This window comes from Gossypium arboreum, chromosome 9 (assembly GCF_025698485.1).
Source record: "Gossypium arboreum isolate Shixiya-1 chromosome 9, ASM2569848v2, whole genome shotgun sequence".
NCBI lineage: Eukaryota > Viridiplantae > Streptophyta > Magnoliopsida > Malvales > Malvaceae > Gossypium > Gossypium arboreum.
In genome coordinates, this window is record NC_069078.1 from 85,802,516 (window position 1) to 85,819,068 (window position 16,553).

The window sequence follows — 16,553 nt, forward strand, 5'->3', positions numbered from 1 at the left end:
TGATATTTTGTTTGGATTTGTTTTAAAAAAAATTCAAAGTCCTATACATTAAAAGCAAATTTATCAAAAATAGCGGGACAAATGGGAGAGAAAGCATAGAAAGGGAAGACAAAACATATGGATACTTACTATACAAGAAGGGCCTAATGGAAACATACAATGCAAGTAAATTTTTCCACCACACAAAAGTCCTACACTGTCCTTTTTTAAACCACAACCTCAACCTGCAAACTACAAACTCTTTTTCAGTACAAAAATGTACTGAAAACAAAAAATGAAAAAATGGGTACCAACATTTCCAATGTGCATCCATGGCAGCCTGCATCAACCAACTCAAATCAATATTTCTCCACAATTTTATAATTTCAATATATATATTATTACATAAAATAACCATATCTATGTTACTCAAATTAAGGTGTGTAACAGGCACGGGTTAAGTTTTTCTTGTATTTGGAGTCCTTATATAGCCGTACCAATATCCAGATATATGTTAGATATAGGTATTGATACAAATACTTCAAGCAAAATGAAGAATCAGAGCAAGATAGATGCTTGTCATTTCCAGCATGCTTATTGCAATATGAATAATAAATGTTACATACCTAGATTTTTCAGCGTCTCCGATGTTGGTAAGGCAGGCAACGACATCTCTGCAGCAGCAGGCAACAACCATTAGGACACTAAGATGAAGCACACAAGGCAATTATGCTCCTTTATTGAATCCACACTTCAATTGTGTTGATCCCTTCCAGATAAAAAGCAAACATACAAAAGCCATTTTTTATCCTCAAACAATTACCTGGAGCACAAAGAGACAAGGATGACATTGAAGATGATGACGGCCACGGTGCTCCAATGTTGTCAGTCAAGTCACATGTAAAGCTGTAGCCCGTCGAATTGTCAAATATAACATCTGCTGGTAAGCTTCGTAATAGGCATCCTAAATATGTAGACAATACCAAAAATTTTTCAGGCCATATGGTACATTCTAATTTCACACACAGACCATCTATATTTTTAACCAATGCATGTGTAAATGTGGGGGGATAGGAAGAGTAAGAAATGTGACAAACCTTGTTGTCCGTATGCTGTTGTAGCAACCGCCCATAAGAATTAAACAGGCAGAAAGAAGAAAACCTCAATATCAGATAAAATAGCAATACAAACAGAGCAAAATGGACAATGTTGTAGAAGAACATAAAAAAGAATACTGTACCTTGGATACTAAAATCTTTTAAGTCAACATCACAAAGCTCATAAACATTTGTCATAACTCCGCCTTTTCTTAATATTGATCCAAACATCGTTGCACAGACAATGGCTTGCTTGTTTGTTATTAACATTTGCTTCTGTATCCCCGCAATGTATGTATTTAATGAGCTACAACAGGAAGGGCTGGGAGCAGCTACGTTACGGCATGCCTTAATTACTTCTGATGGCTGGTTAAATTCCAAAGGGCAAACTGCAAATTCAAAAAATAATTATCCTGTTGTAGGCAACATAAAAAACTGGCAAATAATACAAAAACAAATGCTACAATATCTTGCAAAACAAATGGAAAATAACTATGCGAATTCAGAGAAGGAATAAGAAGTTCAGGATAATGCCTAATGGACCAACATTAAAAAATGAAGAATCAAATCCAAAAACCCCACATCTGGAAATGTGTTGGACACGGGTACTTAAAAAAGAGTTGGAACAACATAGGAACCAACAATAAAGAAGAAAAAATATATCATGTAAAACACAAATGATGAAGGTGATTTAAACAAAAATCTACCATCCATTCAGACTGCCCACACTGCCTCTACTTTCAATTCTTTCACCAAATGATGGCTCCATACAATATAGAATCATCTTGACTTGAACTGTCACAAGGTAAAATACACACCCAAGCAAGTTTGCAAAGAAGACTTGGGTAACACATAAACAACCAGAACAGTTGGTAAAGTAATATTGAACAACAATCAGGCAAGATATACAGAAACTATACCCTTGTTGACCTTGCAGGCAGATAGTATTCTGAATGCAGAGTTGGCCACATCTGGCGAGAGTTTCCTTGAAAGATATGAATATACCACCCCTTTACAGTCATTAATGGCATCCATATGATTAGCCTCCCCAACTACAGTTTTATCATCATTGAGTATCATTTGTGTTCCAGAAATCTGCAGAGCAGCTTCCATAATTGCAGGTTGGCAAACCGGCCTGCAGCACTCCTTTAGAGGATCAACAGTGCTGCAAGCCTCTAATAACTTGCTCATATTCACTGTTTTCTCAAAGGTATTAACATCCTTCACCGGGCAAGAACCACCTGTGAGATTTGATGATTTTACAGAACATACCGTGGGTATTGTCTTGTTGGCCCCTCTGCTAGCTAAGATACTAATGATATCTGAAAAACAATCATTAGCAACAGCATTTCCCAAGACCAACTTATCAGAATCGATGCCATAACCCTGGAAGATGTGGAGTAAACTACCAAGCTGTGGACAACATATAACATTTCCTACAAGTGCTGCCAAAGGTAGAGAACAATCAGATGCTGTTTTCCCCATGATATTCGAGATAGCAGAAAAATTTACAGGGCACCTTCCAGTTAAATTTGGTTCATATGTTGTGGGGAAACTTGGGTACATGGGTGGTACAGATTCGTCAGGAGAAGGGTATCGTGGAATGACAGCAGGGGATATTTCTATAGGTTCAAATAATGCAGTAGTCGGTGGATTAGCTAGCTCAGACGTGGAAGGAATGTAACTAGGGTCATGCAATGTGGCAACATCTTGGAAACTCGATAACCAGAAAATGAATATTAATAACTGTTGGCATAGGGAACCTGCAACCATACACAAGTCACATTTGTATCAATAAAGGGATAAATATTCAAAAGATTAATATAGTAAGTTCTGGAACGAAGGTTAAAGTTTAATGCTAAAGCACCATGTATACGTTTTGCCAGTAAGGTAAACACAAAGAACAAACTAAGAGATCTAGGCCAAACTCAAAATTATAATAAAACATAACAATGGCTAACCATTAATTGGGGGAAATTAGTGTTATACAAACTCTAATTACTCCTTCATTGTGACTCCTCTAAGATTCCCTATAAGTGTGAACTTCAAGTAAAAATTTATCATCCCAAATAAATTAAGAAATACATGGTTCAACTTGACAATAAAGGAAAACTTGCCGTATATTCATAGAAATATTCTCTTAAAATTAAGAAAAAAGCCAACTCAAAACCTTCATAACATTAAATTTATGGACCTCCACCACTTTTTAAGCAGCACAATGTCATGTCTAAAGCTAAAGTTAAGTAGATCCAATTAGGCAATTCAAACAACTTGCCTTTAACACGGCTAACACTCTGAAAGCAATCCATAGCTCTTCTAGCCTTTTGCCACCATTGGATCATGCAACTGAAAATGCTCTTGTAGCTCTCTAACAATGATTGCAGCGGTGCAGTAAAGCCTATATCAGCTTCAAGTGTTAGAGCAAGTTCAGGAAAGAAAACCAATGCCCAATAAGAAATAATGTAAAACTAAATGTAACTCTTTATCCTTGCAACAAAAACAGCACCACGTGTCAAACTTTGCAGGAGAAAAGCAATAAAATAAAGTATAAACATTGATGAAAAAATTCATATCCATAGGACCATAGCTATTACAGCTGCATCACACAGTATCATCACCCTACCTGCAAGTTTCAATTCTGTACATTTACGTCATAGTCATGGGCATTTCCAGTTTAGGCACTGTCTGATTATAAGTAAAAACAATTAGATCTCATTATTCTGTACATTACTCAGGTTACAAAAATATGGACTTAGTGAGCATCTTTTTACCTCCTCCAACTCTCTATACACCATACAAACAAAGTAAGGCTTAACAACTAAACTAGTACTACAATTCAACCCACACTAGAAACTTTCCGTCTAAAGCTTGTAATTAGAACAAGGGACTCTGACACTCCAGAATCAACAATCAAGCCAGTCATCAAAGTTTTAACTATGACACTCTTCCAGAGCCCCTCAACCTCACAATTTTCTCCCTCTTCACCACCCAAAAACCATTTTATCTCAGTTCGACTAACCAGAACCACACCTAGACAAGCTCTATAAGGAATCTACCTAAACTCCAGGCAGAAGAAAAAAGATGGAAACAGTACTTTCTAGGCCATTTTGTTTTTTCATACTTTTCCAAAAATAACGAATCCCACTTAAATAGCCTCACAACTGCAGTAAATTACTATCAAGTTCTTTTATTTTCTGAAGACAAACTATTGAGTAGACATATATTAACAGAAACTCTAGCTTAACTCAATCAAGCAATTAATTAAGCTTAATTTAGAACATTTAGAAACAATATTTTAGTTCTTCCATCACATCAGCTAAAACAAAGAGTTACAAATCTAAGTAAAATTGGATAAGAATTGTTTAACCCAGGTAGTGATCAGCTAAAGTTCAACTTTCTTTTCCATTTTTTAACAGGATTTCGTTAAGGTAACCTAAACCTACCCGGGGGGGGGGGGGGGAATACCCATTTTCCTTTTTCCCCCAAACAATTTCTTAGATTAGAAAACAAACGAGTAAGCAATATATTAACCATAAACAACAAAACTAAACCATATAAACACATCAATCTTAAAAAAGCAAAAAAAAAAAAAACTGAAAACAAACTAAATCAAGAATCAAACCATAAAAATTTCTCAAATCTTACCATCTGTCCGAAGACGAAATTAAGTATCTCAAAGAAAAAAAAAATATAACTGAAGCAAACCAAGGTCACCAGATTAAGCGTCTAAAAAAAGGAAACCAAAAAAAAGAGAAAAAAAATCTGAGCTCAAACTTCTACTTCACTCTTCTCTTACCAAACAATGAAGAGTTAGCTCAAAACAACTCCAAAAAAGAAAAATCACCCAAATTTCCTTACTTCTTGGTAAGCTCAAACCCCCCAAAAAACCAACAAAAAAATCCACACTCATACAAATTTCCTTCCTTTTTCCAGCATTTTCTTATCTACCAAACACTGGAAAAGAAAATAAAAAAGTTACCTGAAGATGTGGAACACATAACATATTCCGGTGAAAAATTGAGAGGAAGAAAGTTATCAAATCAAAAAGGACGGTTGAATCGGTGGGTGAAAAAAAGGATTAAATTTTATGAGTATTATTATTTATTTTCTTAATAATTTTTGGGAAACCTAATAAATAAATTACTCAAAATGAGAGCTTTTTGTTTGTTAGCTTTCCTTTTTCCTAGTATTATTTCTATTTATTATTATTGAGGAAGGCTTTCATTTACTGAGTGAGTGAGTGAGTGAGCGAGTCAGAAATGGGGTCGCTGCTACCGAGTGGTGGCTAACTTTACTTTCCTTTTTCTGGTCTCGGGTTCGGGTTTTCTTTACCCGACTCGTTATTTTTGCCCTTTTCTAATATTTTTTTTTCCTCCAAAACATCTCATTAACTAAATATTATAAAATTCAGTTGAAAATTATTTATATGTGCTTAATTATTTTTAGTTTTAGAATATAATAAAAATTAAATCAAATTATTATTATTAAAATTTTGTCACATTTATTATTTTTTAATTAAAATTTGGTTCAAAACAAAATTAAAATTTATTCATCTAGTAAAAAAACAACTAAAATATCCAAACTCGAATTTAAAAGTTTTGGATCCAATTATTGATCTATTTTCTATTTTTAATAGGAATTCATTAATTTATAGTAATAATAAAATAGTCAAATACTACAAGTTCATCTTCATTGGATACCTTTTTAGACGTTGAAAGTTACCCAGTTCTATCTTTTCCATGTTCCGTTCCGTCATCCCGTTACAACATGAAACGATTTCACACTATACTAACGAAAAATAATAGGACACGACACGAACATGAGAAAAATAACTAAAAAGGGTATAGCATGAATAAAAAAGATGAGAATATAACCCGAATTATGAACACGTTAAGAATTTATATTAAGCTCGATATCTTCTTGAACAGAAAAAATTGCTTGCCTAGAGATATTTTCTTGCAAGAGCACCAACTTCTGTATCGAAATGTCATGATGTAATGCGGGAACCAGGCAAGTAGAGTGGATTAAGAAGACTCTGCAATTACCAGATAATGAAAACATCGATCAGGCAATGTCAGATATGAGCGTGCTTCATATAGCTAAGAAGATGAGTTAACAGGAGCAGGGAACAATGGTTACCTTTATATAAAGCTCATGAACCTCTTGGAAAAAGCTCTTGATTCCATCATCGCTACGAGAGTCGAGAAGTAGCATAAATCGTGTACGTATGAGGAGGTGAAGGAAATGGATTGGTTTAGAACTAGAAACAGGCGATACTCAAATGACAATGAAAGTTATCGAGTCAGTTCAGTACATGTTAAGGATATGATCAGCTGTAACATAAACCGATACCACCAAATCATTGAATTTGTCAATTGCTTTCAAGAACCTGCAACAGTATGATGAAAGAAATATAGCACAAGTTTCTAAAGTTACCCGGAATATACTAACGTTGATGTATTGTGAAAAACAGAACTCACATGGCACTAGTGGTCCATGCAAGATCTTGAACAATATCCAGAGCTGCTTGTAATATGAATTGTGGCAGCTGAGCAGCATCTTCTCTCTGCATTGAGAGATTCAGTCAGTGGAACGGAAACAAACTCTGTAATTCAGACTCAAGTGCAAGTGTTTGATATGAGCATATGTCTAAGGAATAAATACATAGAAAGATGTGGAGAAACATCATACTTTAGCAGCAGAACCCACTTCAGCTTCATATATTGGGATGTCATTTCGGCTCACGATGATAAAACAAGCTGTAGTTGTCATCCTTGAGGTATGGGAAGATCAATTCTAACGTCAAAAAGGGAGAAAAAAACTTTTGCCATATGGTACATAGAATGTGTCATACATCGTAGAAGTTTACCAAAGAACACGCAAAAGGGTAATCAGACTTGAACTGATGACTTCCAACTTATCAAGATGACACTCTACCTATAAGTTATATACCCTTTCCATGCCCTCGTTAAGAAATAGAACCGACTATGCCTAAGATAAAGGATCAATAAACTCAACGACCCCACTATTTTTGAGGCTTTCTTTTTGCAGTATTATTGAAACAAAAACAATGGAAACGATTGGATTCAATTGTCAACTGCTCTTATTGGGAATAGGATTGACTATGGATTAAAGCCTGGTTCTTGAGGTCATCAATACATAGATTATATTGTCTCTGTTTGTTTGAGTGTGGCATTTGTGATGGTGTGCGCACATGTAGAGATAGCAGATACGAGAAATTATCCTTCGCAGCAACTTGTATCACTTTTATCTGTATAGCTTTAATGAATGTTGAGTTCAAAAGGTTCTAGGTAAAAGCACAATTGTACCCAAAATCCACTCTTTAAAAGAAATTTTGAAAATCCATAATATAGATAAAGGTACAGTGATTTTTTAAAATTAATGAAACATCAAAATCACACAAGTAACTTTCTTTTTGGGTTATATTCCCGCTAAGAAGAACATCAGTTTAGACATATCAGGGAAGCGTTATCATGCGAGAAGCTGCAATTGGATTGAAATATTTCCAAGCTTTGCGACGTTAATCAAAAATATGAATCTGAATCTAGACAACCCAAATCATAACTATATAGCATGGACATTATATATGTATACACCAAAGAAAAAAAATTAAAATGGGTAACAGTGTAATTGATGCAAACCTGAAATCAGGATTTTTGAGGAAGTGGAAACAATAGGAATGCAGGGAAACAGAGGTGGAACTCCGATCTCAAAATCAGAAACTTGAAAAACTCAAAGCAAATACAGCAGACTCGAATCGAACGCCTTTGAACTCTCTAGTATGGTAGTTTTTTTAAGGTAAAATTGCACCATTAGTCACTAAAAGATGGGTAAGTTTTAGTTTTGGCCACTTAACTAAAACTAAATTACTATTTGATCACCAAACTATTCAAAAGTTTTCATTTAAGCCATTGAGTTGTTAAGTTTTTTTTTTTTTTTTTTAAAGTTCTGATAGCGAGCTTCAAGCGATGATTCGCGATCAATATAGTGAATCAATACCCATCAACAAGTAAAAGAACATACTTTAGATCCAAGTCGATCTGACAGTCAGTGTTCAAGATTAGAGAAAAAATAGTTTGAATTTTGGTTCGTATATTCATAACGTCTAAAGCTATTTCATGAAAAAAATTGAACTGTAGAAGAGAAGGAGAAAAAAAGCTTTCGACTGAAACAAACTGTGTGAATAGGGAAAGTCATACAATATTGATTTTAAAAAGTTTAATGACTTAAATGAATACTTTTGAATAGTTCAATTACCAAATTGTAACTTTTTTAGTTAAGTGACCAAAATGAAAACTTACCCATAATTTAATGACTAAGGGTGTAGTTTACCTTTTTTAATTATAATTTTTGGATAAATTATTAAATTATTAATAAATTTACATTTTAATCACTTACTTATTTTTAATAATAACTTTGATTTAAATAGTTAGAAATTTTAATCGATTTTCATTTTTAATTACTATTGAATCTATCTAACATCACCGAGTTGAAATTTGTTTGGAGGGACTAAAATTAAATTAGAGACAAAATATAAACTTTTCAATCATCAACTTATAAATTTATAATCTCTAAAACAATTTTTCATTTTAAATAGTTTAAATTAAATTTTAGTCTAACTTTTCAAAATTTAAAGTAGTTAAAATATAAAATTTTCATTTTAGGGCAAGGGTTCTTAATTACCCTTGAACTTGAACTTAATTACTCCAATACATAAAACTTTAGTCTTTATTAGAGATGATAGTAGCTTGGGTTAGCTCTCAACAAATTTTAAGTTTACAATTAACTTAAAATATAAGTCTAAAATTTTATCTAAGCCTAAACTGAATAAAAATATTAAAACAAGAGTCCAATCGTATTAAATTTTTATAATATTATTTTATATAAAAATAAATTTAAAAAATATAATAAATTAAATATATTAAAAATATTAAAATAAATATTTCTCAACTAAATGAAAATAAATTAAAAATATATTTATATTTAAATAACATTAAAATAAATATAATTTAACAAATAAATACCTCTAAACTAATAATAAAATTAACAATAAAATAATAATTATACAATATAACAAAATAATAACAAAATCATAACCATAAAACACAGTAGTATTTTTCTTTTTTACAAATTTGAGCCCAACTTGAATCAGGTCGGATAATCCCATGATAAGTTATAACCTTTACCAACTCTACCGAAAGCTGGTTTTAAAATATCTATCACCTGTGATTTTTATCCTAAACCTTAGGGTTTATACATATACATATGTATCTTATTTTAAGGAAGGCCACATCCTATACTTTTCAACTCATGACTCTTTATTACAGTATATATAAACTTTAAACCCATTCAACATATTTAAGAAAAAAAATCCAATTGAACAGAAAGAAGGAAACCAGAAACAATCTTCAAATTTGGACAAGCATGGGGAGGAGCAGTTGGAGCAGAGGAGTGGGAAATTTGAGATCATTCATAGGTAATTCAATGGGAGGTCTTAGAGGAGGTGCCAATTTAGCTTCTTGGGTTGTTGCTGGAACTCTCGCTTATTTCCTTTGGGTGAAACCTTCTCAAGATCTCAAAAAACAGCAACAGGTTTCTTCCCCCTATCAATTCACCCAAATCCAACTTAATTTTCCTTTTTTTTCCTCGTTTTAAACAAAGGATTTATTGTTGATTTTATTAGGAAAGGGCAGCTCTTGCAGCTTCGGATCCTTATCGCTATATAGAGAAACGAAAACCAATCCCTGATCCCCAGGTGTTTGATTAAATGCCTTTCTTTCTTTCTTTTTTTTTTTTTTGCTTTTATTTCAAATATTCATTAAAATTAAAGCTTATTTTTCGAATTTTTTCCTGAATGGATGGCAGGAAAATGGATTGATATACGGCAACAAGAAGAAAACTGATAGTAAAACAGAGGAATAATGTCTGATATTACTATTTTGTAAGTTTGGGTTTTCTCTTATAAGTTTCCTGAAGCTATGTGAATCGGGATGGAATGTTGATCGTGTAGTATTAATTATGATAATCTCATGATAGCTAATTCATTATCCACTGTACTTAGAGCCACTTTTAACATCCATTACCATTCCTTGCTACAAATTGGAACAAGTACTGTGATTATCTGCAAAATAAGTCAATAAGAATTTCTTAATACAACCCATGGCTTCTTTCCAATAGCCCTTTCTTTAGGGTGTGGGAGATTTGTGTGGTGAAAGGGTGATTGCGGGTTGGGCCATTTTGAGCTCAGATCATATTGAATTCTGAGTGTTTTCTGTCCTGATTGAGTCGAATTCAGCTGTTTTCCGATCATGTTATTTTGAGTTTGCATCTGGTTTGGGTTATTATGTGTTTTGATGGGTAGATTTAGGGTTCGGGTTTTTTCAACTTCAGATGTTCGATTTGGTGAATTCGGATTTGGACAGTTCGAATTCTTTTTGTCACTTACAATTTATGGGAAGGGTTTTAACTTTTCAACCATCAATTGCATGTTTCCTGAGATTCTCAATCTTTCTCATTTAACACAATCAATTACTAAACTCTAATAATATGCATTACTGCATGCTTAATGATTCAATTATTAAGTACAACTTTATATAGAAATGTATGCATATATTTAGACAGTGATTTTACATTGGTGGTTTGTGGTTGTGCCACTAAGAATTGATGTCATCTGCAATCATTTGGGCACTATGCATATAGGTAAAAACAAAGATGTAATAGCTAAAATTGTTGTGGATATACATGCTGTTGTTCGGATTTTTTCATTTTTTCTTAAGTACTTGTGTTCAGTCTTCGTATCTGATACATATCTGGGGATGAGTTTAAGGGTATGATTATCGATATATATGAGAAAACTTTTAAAAAAAGTTGAGTATATTTGTGGGGGGCATATATTCATGTGACACTCAGTGGATAGAGGAATTTATTTGTTTTATTTTAGATGTATTAATAGATGCTAAGATTTGAATTAGCATCTCAGTTTTGCTGAGTAACCATGTAAATTTTGCCTAAAAAATGGTTAAACTGAAAGTGAATGGTTTATGTAGTTGAACTCAAAACTCAAGTAAATCCATATATAGACGAACTGTGAAACATACAACTGTGTTTTTAATCTTTGGACAAAAAAGTCAGAATTTACTTTTACGTTTCAAATTGGTCAATTTTAGACTTTGTACATTTTGAATTTTGTAATTTAGTCCTGACGCAGATGTTAGTATAAAATTTTGCTACTACTCTCTATGCATAAAGTTATAGATTTAGTTTATATTTTCTAATCAAATCATTTTTTCTTATACTTTTTAAATTTTGAAATTTTAATCTTGACGTAACATCTATCAGTTAGCTTCTTTTTGTTTTTTAATAATTCGTGAAAATTACTAGTTAAATGATAAGATGCATATGATGATATGTTTGTTTCATTAACAGAATTTAATGAAATTATTAACTATCATATTATAAAAATATAGGGATTAAATTAAAGTTGAGGGCTAACAGCAAAATTCAACCATTAAAAAACTAAATTGGATGTTTTTGAAACACTTACTCGTTTGATAGTGGGTGAAACTATGAAAGCTAAGCGTTGTAGGATTTTTCTATAATACTAATTTGGTTGATTTTATGATGTTCTTGGGACATGTACCTGTTGGGAATAGGAAACGATGAAAAGGCTAAATTCATAAAATGATTCTTCAACTTCATTATATTTACAACTTTTTAACTTTTAGTTTATACTTTATTAAATCTTTAATATTGTTGCAGATCTGGGTTGGGAAGGAATGTATTATCTTTCTATTTAAAGGTTAAGGAGATATATTATCTTTCTATTTAAAGGTTAAGGAGATATATAATAAGAATTTATAATGTAATTGATATTTAAAATTTTTAATTTATGTCAAAAACAAAGTTTTTACATAAAAATTTCACTTGAAAATTAACGGTTTTAAAGTGTGAAAATTCATAATAATGAACAAAAAAATTCAAAATATTTAAAACATTTTAATAACTGTAATGGGTTCTAGCCCATCCACTATGTCCTTAAAAACCATGGAAATGTTTTGAAGGATTATATAATTCCTTTTAACATCGTGTTATATGCATTATATGTATTAGGGTAAATTGCAATAGTAGTCACTTAATTTTTATTTTCTATTTATTTAATTATGAAAAGTTATAAAATAGTCATCTAATTATTTAATTTTATCTTTTTGGCAACCATCTAGCTAAATGTGACAGTTTTAAAATTGGCATATTAGTAACTTTAACCCTCAACATTTAACATTGTATAATTTAGTCTTTTTGTAGTTTTTTTTGTAACCCTTTCACCTAAAAACTTAAAAAATAAATTTATCCACTAAATTTGATTGAAAATATATCAAAAAAATAGAAACACCAAAAAAATTCAAGATAATAATTTTATCTTTTGCTCATTCTCTTTTAAAAAAAAAAAAAGAGATCAAATTACACAATGTGTAAACGTTGAGGGTTATTTTTTTAGAATTAAGACTAAATTGACATAATTCATAAATGTTGAGGGTTAAAATTACTATTATGTCAATTTTAAAAGCTGTCACCTTCAACGCGGTGACCAAAAAAAGATCAAATTAAATAGTTTATAATTTTTAAGGTATTAAATTAATTTTTTATCATTTTTAAGGTATTAATTGTACCATTATTAATTTAAAGTTTTATGAATTACAAAATGGGGGGAGCGGCCGGCCCAAAACTAAAAATTCACTCCACGATAAGTAACATCCACATCTTGACCTTGTATAAAACCTAGACCATGTATGATAAACCAAATTATTCTGTTTAATAAGATTACATTTTTTGTCATCCAACAGTAACCAAAGTTAAAACTAGTTTTTAAGTACTCAACACAGATTCAAAGTGAAATCTAGCATCTTAGATTAGGCCCTGGATCCACACCAAGCTGGTTACAATAATCGATATAGTACTCGACCCGTCGCTCAACGGTGGCTGGGTTTCCACCATCGCACTCCAGAGCTCCATTAATGGCACGAATGGTTGCCCCGAACCCTTGGCTTATCACTGGTTGAACAGAGTTCACCCAATACCAGACTGCGGTCTTGAAGGAGATAACTGGGTCGGTGGCGACGGTTTCAGGCGAGTTTAGTCCATCGAAACCGATGCTCTCGCCAGCTGGTCCGTAGTTGAAATTCCAGGATAGCTGGATTGGTCCTCGGCCATAGTAGCCTTTGTTAGGGTTGCATGGATATTGTGTGTTGGTTTCATCACAGTAGTCTCTTGAGGCCCCGTTTATCTCTTCTATGTAGCAGAAATCTGTATCCACAAAATGATTTTGCTGCTTAATTACTATGAAACAACCATGAAACAAGCTTATGCTCGTCAATTTTTAAACGTGAATGTATATAGGAAGTCCCTCATCAAATTAATTAATTTATTATTAAATAGATTAATTTAATTAATATATTATTAAAAAATTAAATACAGCTAAATTAAAACAAAATTAACATTTATTATTTAAAATAAGATTAAAATTATTTTTCATTTACTATTCAACTTCAAACAAAATATTTGTTTGCAAAATCATAACAAGCTTTCATAAATAACTTTGTTAAATAGTAAATGATGTTTTTAAATCGTAATTATTAACTCTGTTTCAATTTGGTCTTATTTAATTCTTTATAATTGAGGAACTAATTTAATCCAACTTCAATATTTTAAAATTTTAAAATATTTTAATTAAAATCTACAAAAGTTTTAAAAATTTTAATTAAACTCTTTAAAATGTATGAAAATTCTCATTAATTTCCTCAATTTAAAAATTAATTAGACCCTATATTTAAATGAAAATCCTAATTAAACTTTTAAATTTATAATAAAAAAATTAATTAAGCACAAACCTTCATACATGTTCCGCCACTAAAAAGCTTAAACAACTTAGTTTTCATCTTGAATCAGGATTAAATTTGAAAAATGAAATTCAATCCAACTCAAGTAGAGTTTAGAGCCTTGAATTTCCAGTGAAGCTGGAGCTTCTTACAAGTTAGCTTAACTAGTCTGGACTCTACGGCAACACAGCACTTCATACATACATGCATGCAAAGCATTAAATCCTCCAAAGTAAACTCAAACATAAGAAGAAAAAAACAAAGAGAGAAGGAGCTTACGTCCAGTTTCGTGCGTCACATGCGCAAAGAAAGCTGCAATTTCACGATTAGAATCATCAACGGTTCCAATCCTTCCGAACTGAGGATAAGGACCCAATGCTTCAAGAAACGCCGATCTCGTGTAAAAATTCTTCCCTTCACAACTGTCTTCCGCAACATCCAATATCCCATTAAAGAACTCCGGTGTAACAATATCCGCCACAGAAACATTGTTCAGAGCTGGCGGCGGATTACAAGGACCCTGTTGACACCCTGTGCCGCAATAATCATCGCCGGTTCCGCAATAACCCCAACGGCTACAACATAAACCTTCTGCACAACCACAGTTTTGAGCCTTTACCGCCGTTGCGCCGGCGGAAATAATCGCTGCCAGAAGAATGGTAAGTAAACCTTTCCTCATATTGGGTTCTTTGGCGAAGTGAAGAATGGAAGGGGTGATACTGTGTGGATGGAGAATAATGGCGTGGGATGGACTGATATTTATAGCGTTTTAAAATGGGCGGCGTTTGAAAACTGAAAAGTCAAACATTTGAGATGCAGTGTTTCCAGAAAGGGCCGTGGCGTGGGCGAGTGGTCTGACTTTGACTTTGTGCGCGTATCAATGCTTTTCGCTAATATGAATGATACGACGAGGAATTGAGGATTAGCACTACTAAAAAGTACTTTATTGAGTTATTCAACGCCAGTATCCATCTTTGGCTCAGAAATCTTGTTTAAGTTCATTAAATTTGTTTACATAATAATTAAATTTATGTATAATGCGTGCACTCAATTAATTAATTTTTTACAATCTATATGTAATAAAATAATATCAAAATTCATTTTATAGAAAGAATATAAGCACAATCATATTGATTGCTAAAAGGGATATGTGTAGGCATGATGGTTAGATTTTAATCAAATTTATAATTTTAAAATCTTTAAAAAAGAGAATTCTTTTTTGGTGGAAGAATTTTTAATTTTTAATTATTTTACTAAGGCTATTTTAATATTTAAGCCAAATTAAAACAATAAAAATTAAAAAAAAACACATATTTGTAGAAAAGTCATTTCCATTAAATATTTGGAGAGATTGAGTTAAGTCGATTCACCGTCACAATTAATGACGAGGGCTTTTATATATATATATATATATATATATATATTATATTTGGTGGTCAAAATTATTTGCTATCTAACCATGGAATTATTTGGTGCTGAAGGTTTGTTATTTAAAAAGTCATATCTGTTTACCATTGTCAAACTCAACCCTCCAAAATTATTATGTCAAAATATTCTGTTCATTTATCTCATATATATTTAATTTATTTTTAAGACACCAATTATATATATCAAATTTAAAAACATACTATAAAGATATTATAAAAGTCACCTAATAATTAAATTTAGGTGTAATTACTTGTAATTATACAAGGGAATTAATATTGTAATTAGTGAATCTCACTAAATTGAGTATAATTAGAACACTCTGATTACACTTTTCAATTCTTAAAGGAAAGTGAGAATTAAAATAATTATATAAGTAATTGCACTCAAATTTAATTTTTATAAAAATTATATGTGTTTAAAATATAATTCTTCATATAAACAAAACATCATGTAATTTTAAAATTATTTCAAACATTTAAAAAAATAGTAGTGAAGCTTTGACTCAATGACAAGATTGAAAATTTTGAGATTTTTTTTTAAGAAGTTCAAAGTCTCACCTTATTGTAAATTGTGAATTTTTTCATAGATTTTTTCTATTTATAGTTAGTTTGAGTTTAATTAGTTGTTGAGTTATTTAATGCAATTTTGTAGTTATTTAATGCAATTTTTGTAGTGATTTGTGATTGTTGTAACTTCAAAAAAAAATATGATCATAATTATAATTGTTATATTTTGTAATTGTTGAGGGGAGACCGACTACTTTTATTGAAGTCTTTGAAGTATTAAACGTTGGGAATCAATAGACCTATAATGAGTCGGTATTATCTTTAATCGAGATTTTATCTCTTAACTCTATGAACAACCTTAGTACTTGCGGATGCTTGAAGATGTACTGGAATCAAAAGAGTGAAAGTCCATCGTCAAATTAGACCATATACATACATGATGATTTGATAAAGTGGTAGCATTCTTGATCCATGTTGCCATTTAAGGGCATGATTTCAAATCCTACCAAGGATGGATGCTCATGTCCCGTTGGTAAGTAATCATGTATCACTCACAATTCGATCCAACGAGATATTTTGAACTTGTCATTTCTTTATTCAACTTCAAGCACTTGAGCCCTCCACCAAGTCAAGAAAATATTTTGAAGAAT

The 16,553-nt window shown here is 31.7% G+C and overlaps 4 protein-coding genes across 5 annotated transcripts; 1 reads left to right on the forward strand and 3 right to left on the reverse strand.

The window, feature by feature from the left end:
• Positions 1-16: 16 nt before the first annotated feature.
• LOC108457403 (uncharacterized GPI-anchored protein At1g61900) lies at positions 17-5,282 on the reverse strand. 2 transcript variants are annotated; one of them, XM_017756444.2, is made up of 8 exons: positions 5,056-5,282; positions 3,352-3,474; positions 1,997-2,839; positions 1,220-1,465; positions 1,077-1,091; positions 803-943; positions 606-653; positions 17-319 (listed from the first exon to the last, which is right to left on the reverse strand). In XM_017756444.2, the coding sequence occupies exons 1-8, from the start codon at positions 5,072-5,074 to the stop codon at positions 246-248; spliced, it is 1,509 nt and encodes a 502-aa protein (XP_017611933.1). In that variant the 5' UTR covers positions 5,075-5,282; the 3' UTR covers positions 17-245. The 2 variants fall into 2 exon arrangements, with proteins under 2 accessions (XP_017611933.1, XP_017611934.1); XM_017756445.2 differs by lacking the exon at positions 5,056-5,282 and adding an exon at positions 4,722-5,010.
• Positions 5,283-5,672: 390 nt separating this feature from the next.
• Positions 5,673-7,863, reverse strand: LOC108456470 (transport protein particle 20 kDa subunit). The gene is given in 5 exon segments (XM_053019548.1): positions 5,673-6,111; positions 6,216-6,465; positions 6,557-6,642; positions 6,768-6,849; positions 7,739-7,863. Coding segments are annotated over 4 exon segments (465 nt in total). The 5' UTR covers position 6,849; positions 7,739-7,863; the 3' UTR covers positions 5,673-6,063.
• A 1,401-nt stretch (positions 7,864-9,264) lies between these two features.
• On the forward strand, positions 9,265-10,253 carry LOC108455923 (uncharacterized). The gene is made up of 3 exons (XM_017754500.2): positions 9,265-9,689; positions 9,781-9,852; positions 9,963-10,253. Exons 1-3 carry the CDS (start codon positions 9,522-9,524, stop codon positions 10,017-10,019), a joined length of 297 nt encoding a protein of 98 aa, XP_017609989.1. The 5' UTR covers positions 9,265-9,521; the 3' UTR covers positions 10,020-10,253.
• A 2,512-nt stretch (positions 10,254-12,765) lies between these two features.
• Positions 12,766-14,707, reverse strand: LOC108455797 (endochitinase EP3-like). Its single transcript, XM_017754344.2, has 2 exons — positions 14,249-14,707; positions 12,766-13,397 (listed from the first exon to the last, which is right to left on the reverse strand). The coding sequence occupies exons 1-2, from the start codon at positions 14,646-14,648 to the stop codon at positions 12,991-12,993; spliced, it is 807 nt and encodes a 268-aa protein (XP_017609833.1). The 5' UTR covers positions 14,649-14,707; the 3' UTR covers positions 12,766-12,990.
• Between the last annotated feature and the right edge of the window lie 1,846 nt (positions 14,708-16,553).

Excerpts from the sequence above, each read along its gene's own strand:
- LOC108455923 (XM_017754500.2), top strand. The coding sequence starts at position 9,522 with ATGGGGAGGAGCAGTTGGAGCAGAGGAGTGGGAAATTTGAGATCATTC. Across the intron at positions 9,690-9,780 it reads ATCTCAAAAAACAGCAACAG|GAAAGGGCAGCTCTTGCAGC; the intron begins GTTTCTTCCCCC and ends TGATTTTATTAG. Across the intron at positions 9,853-9,962 it reads AACCAATCCCTGATCCCCAG|GAAAATGGATTGATATACGG; the intron begins GTGTTTGATTAA and ends AATGGATGGCAG.
- LOC108455797 (XM_017754344.2), bottom strand. The coding sequence starts at position 14,648 with ATGAGGAAAGGTTTACTTACCATTCTTCTGGCAGCGATTATTTCCGCC. Across the intron at positions 13,398-14,248 it reads TGTGACGCACGAAACTGGAC|ATTTCTGCTACATAGAAGAG; the intron begins GTAAGCTCCTTC and ends TTGTGGATACAG.
- LOC108457403 (XM_017756444.2), bottom strand. Across the intron at positions 2,840-3,351 it reads GAGTGTTAGCCGTGTTAAAG|GTTCCCTATGCCAACAGTTA; the intron begins GCAAGTTGTTTG and ends GTATGGTTGCAG. Across the intron at positions 654-802 it reads CTTGTCTCTTTGTGCTCCAG|AGATGTCGTTGCCTGCCTTA; the intron begins GTAATTGTTTGA and ends CTGCTGCTGCAG.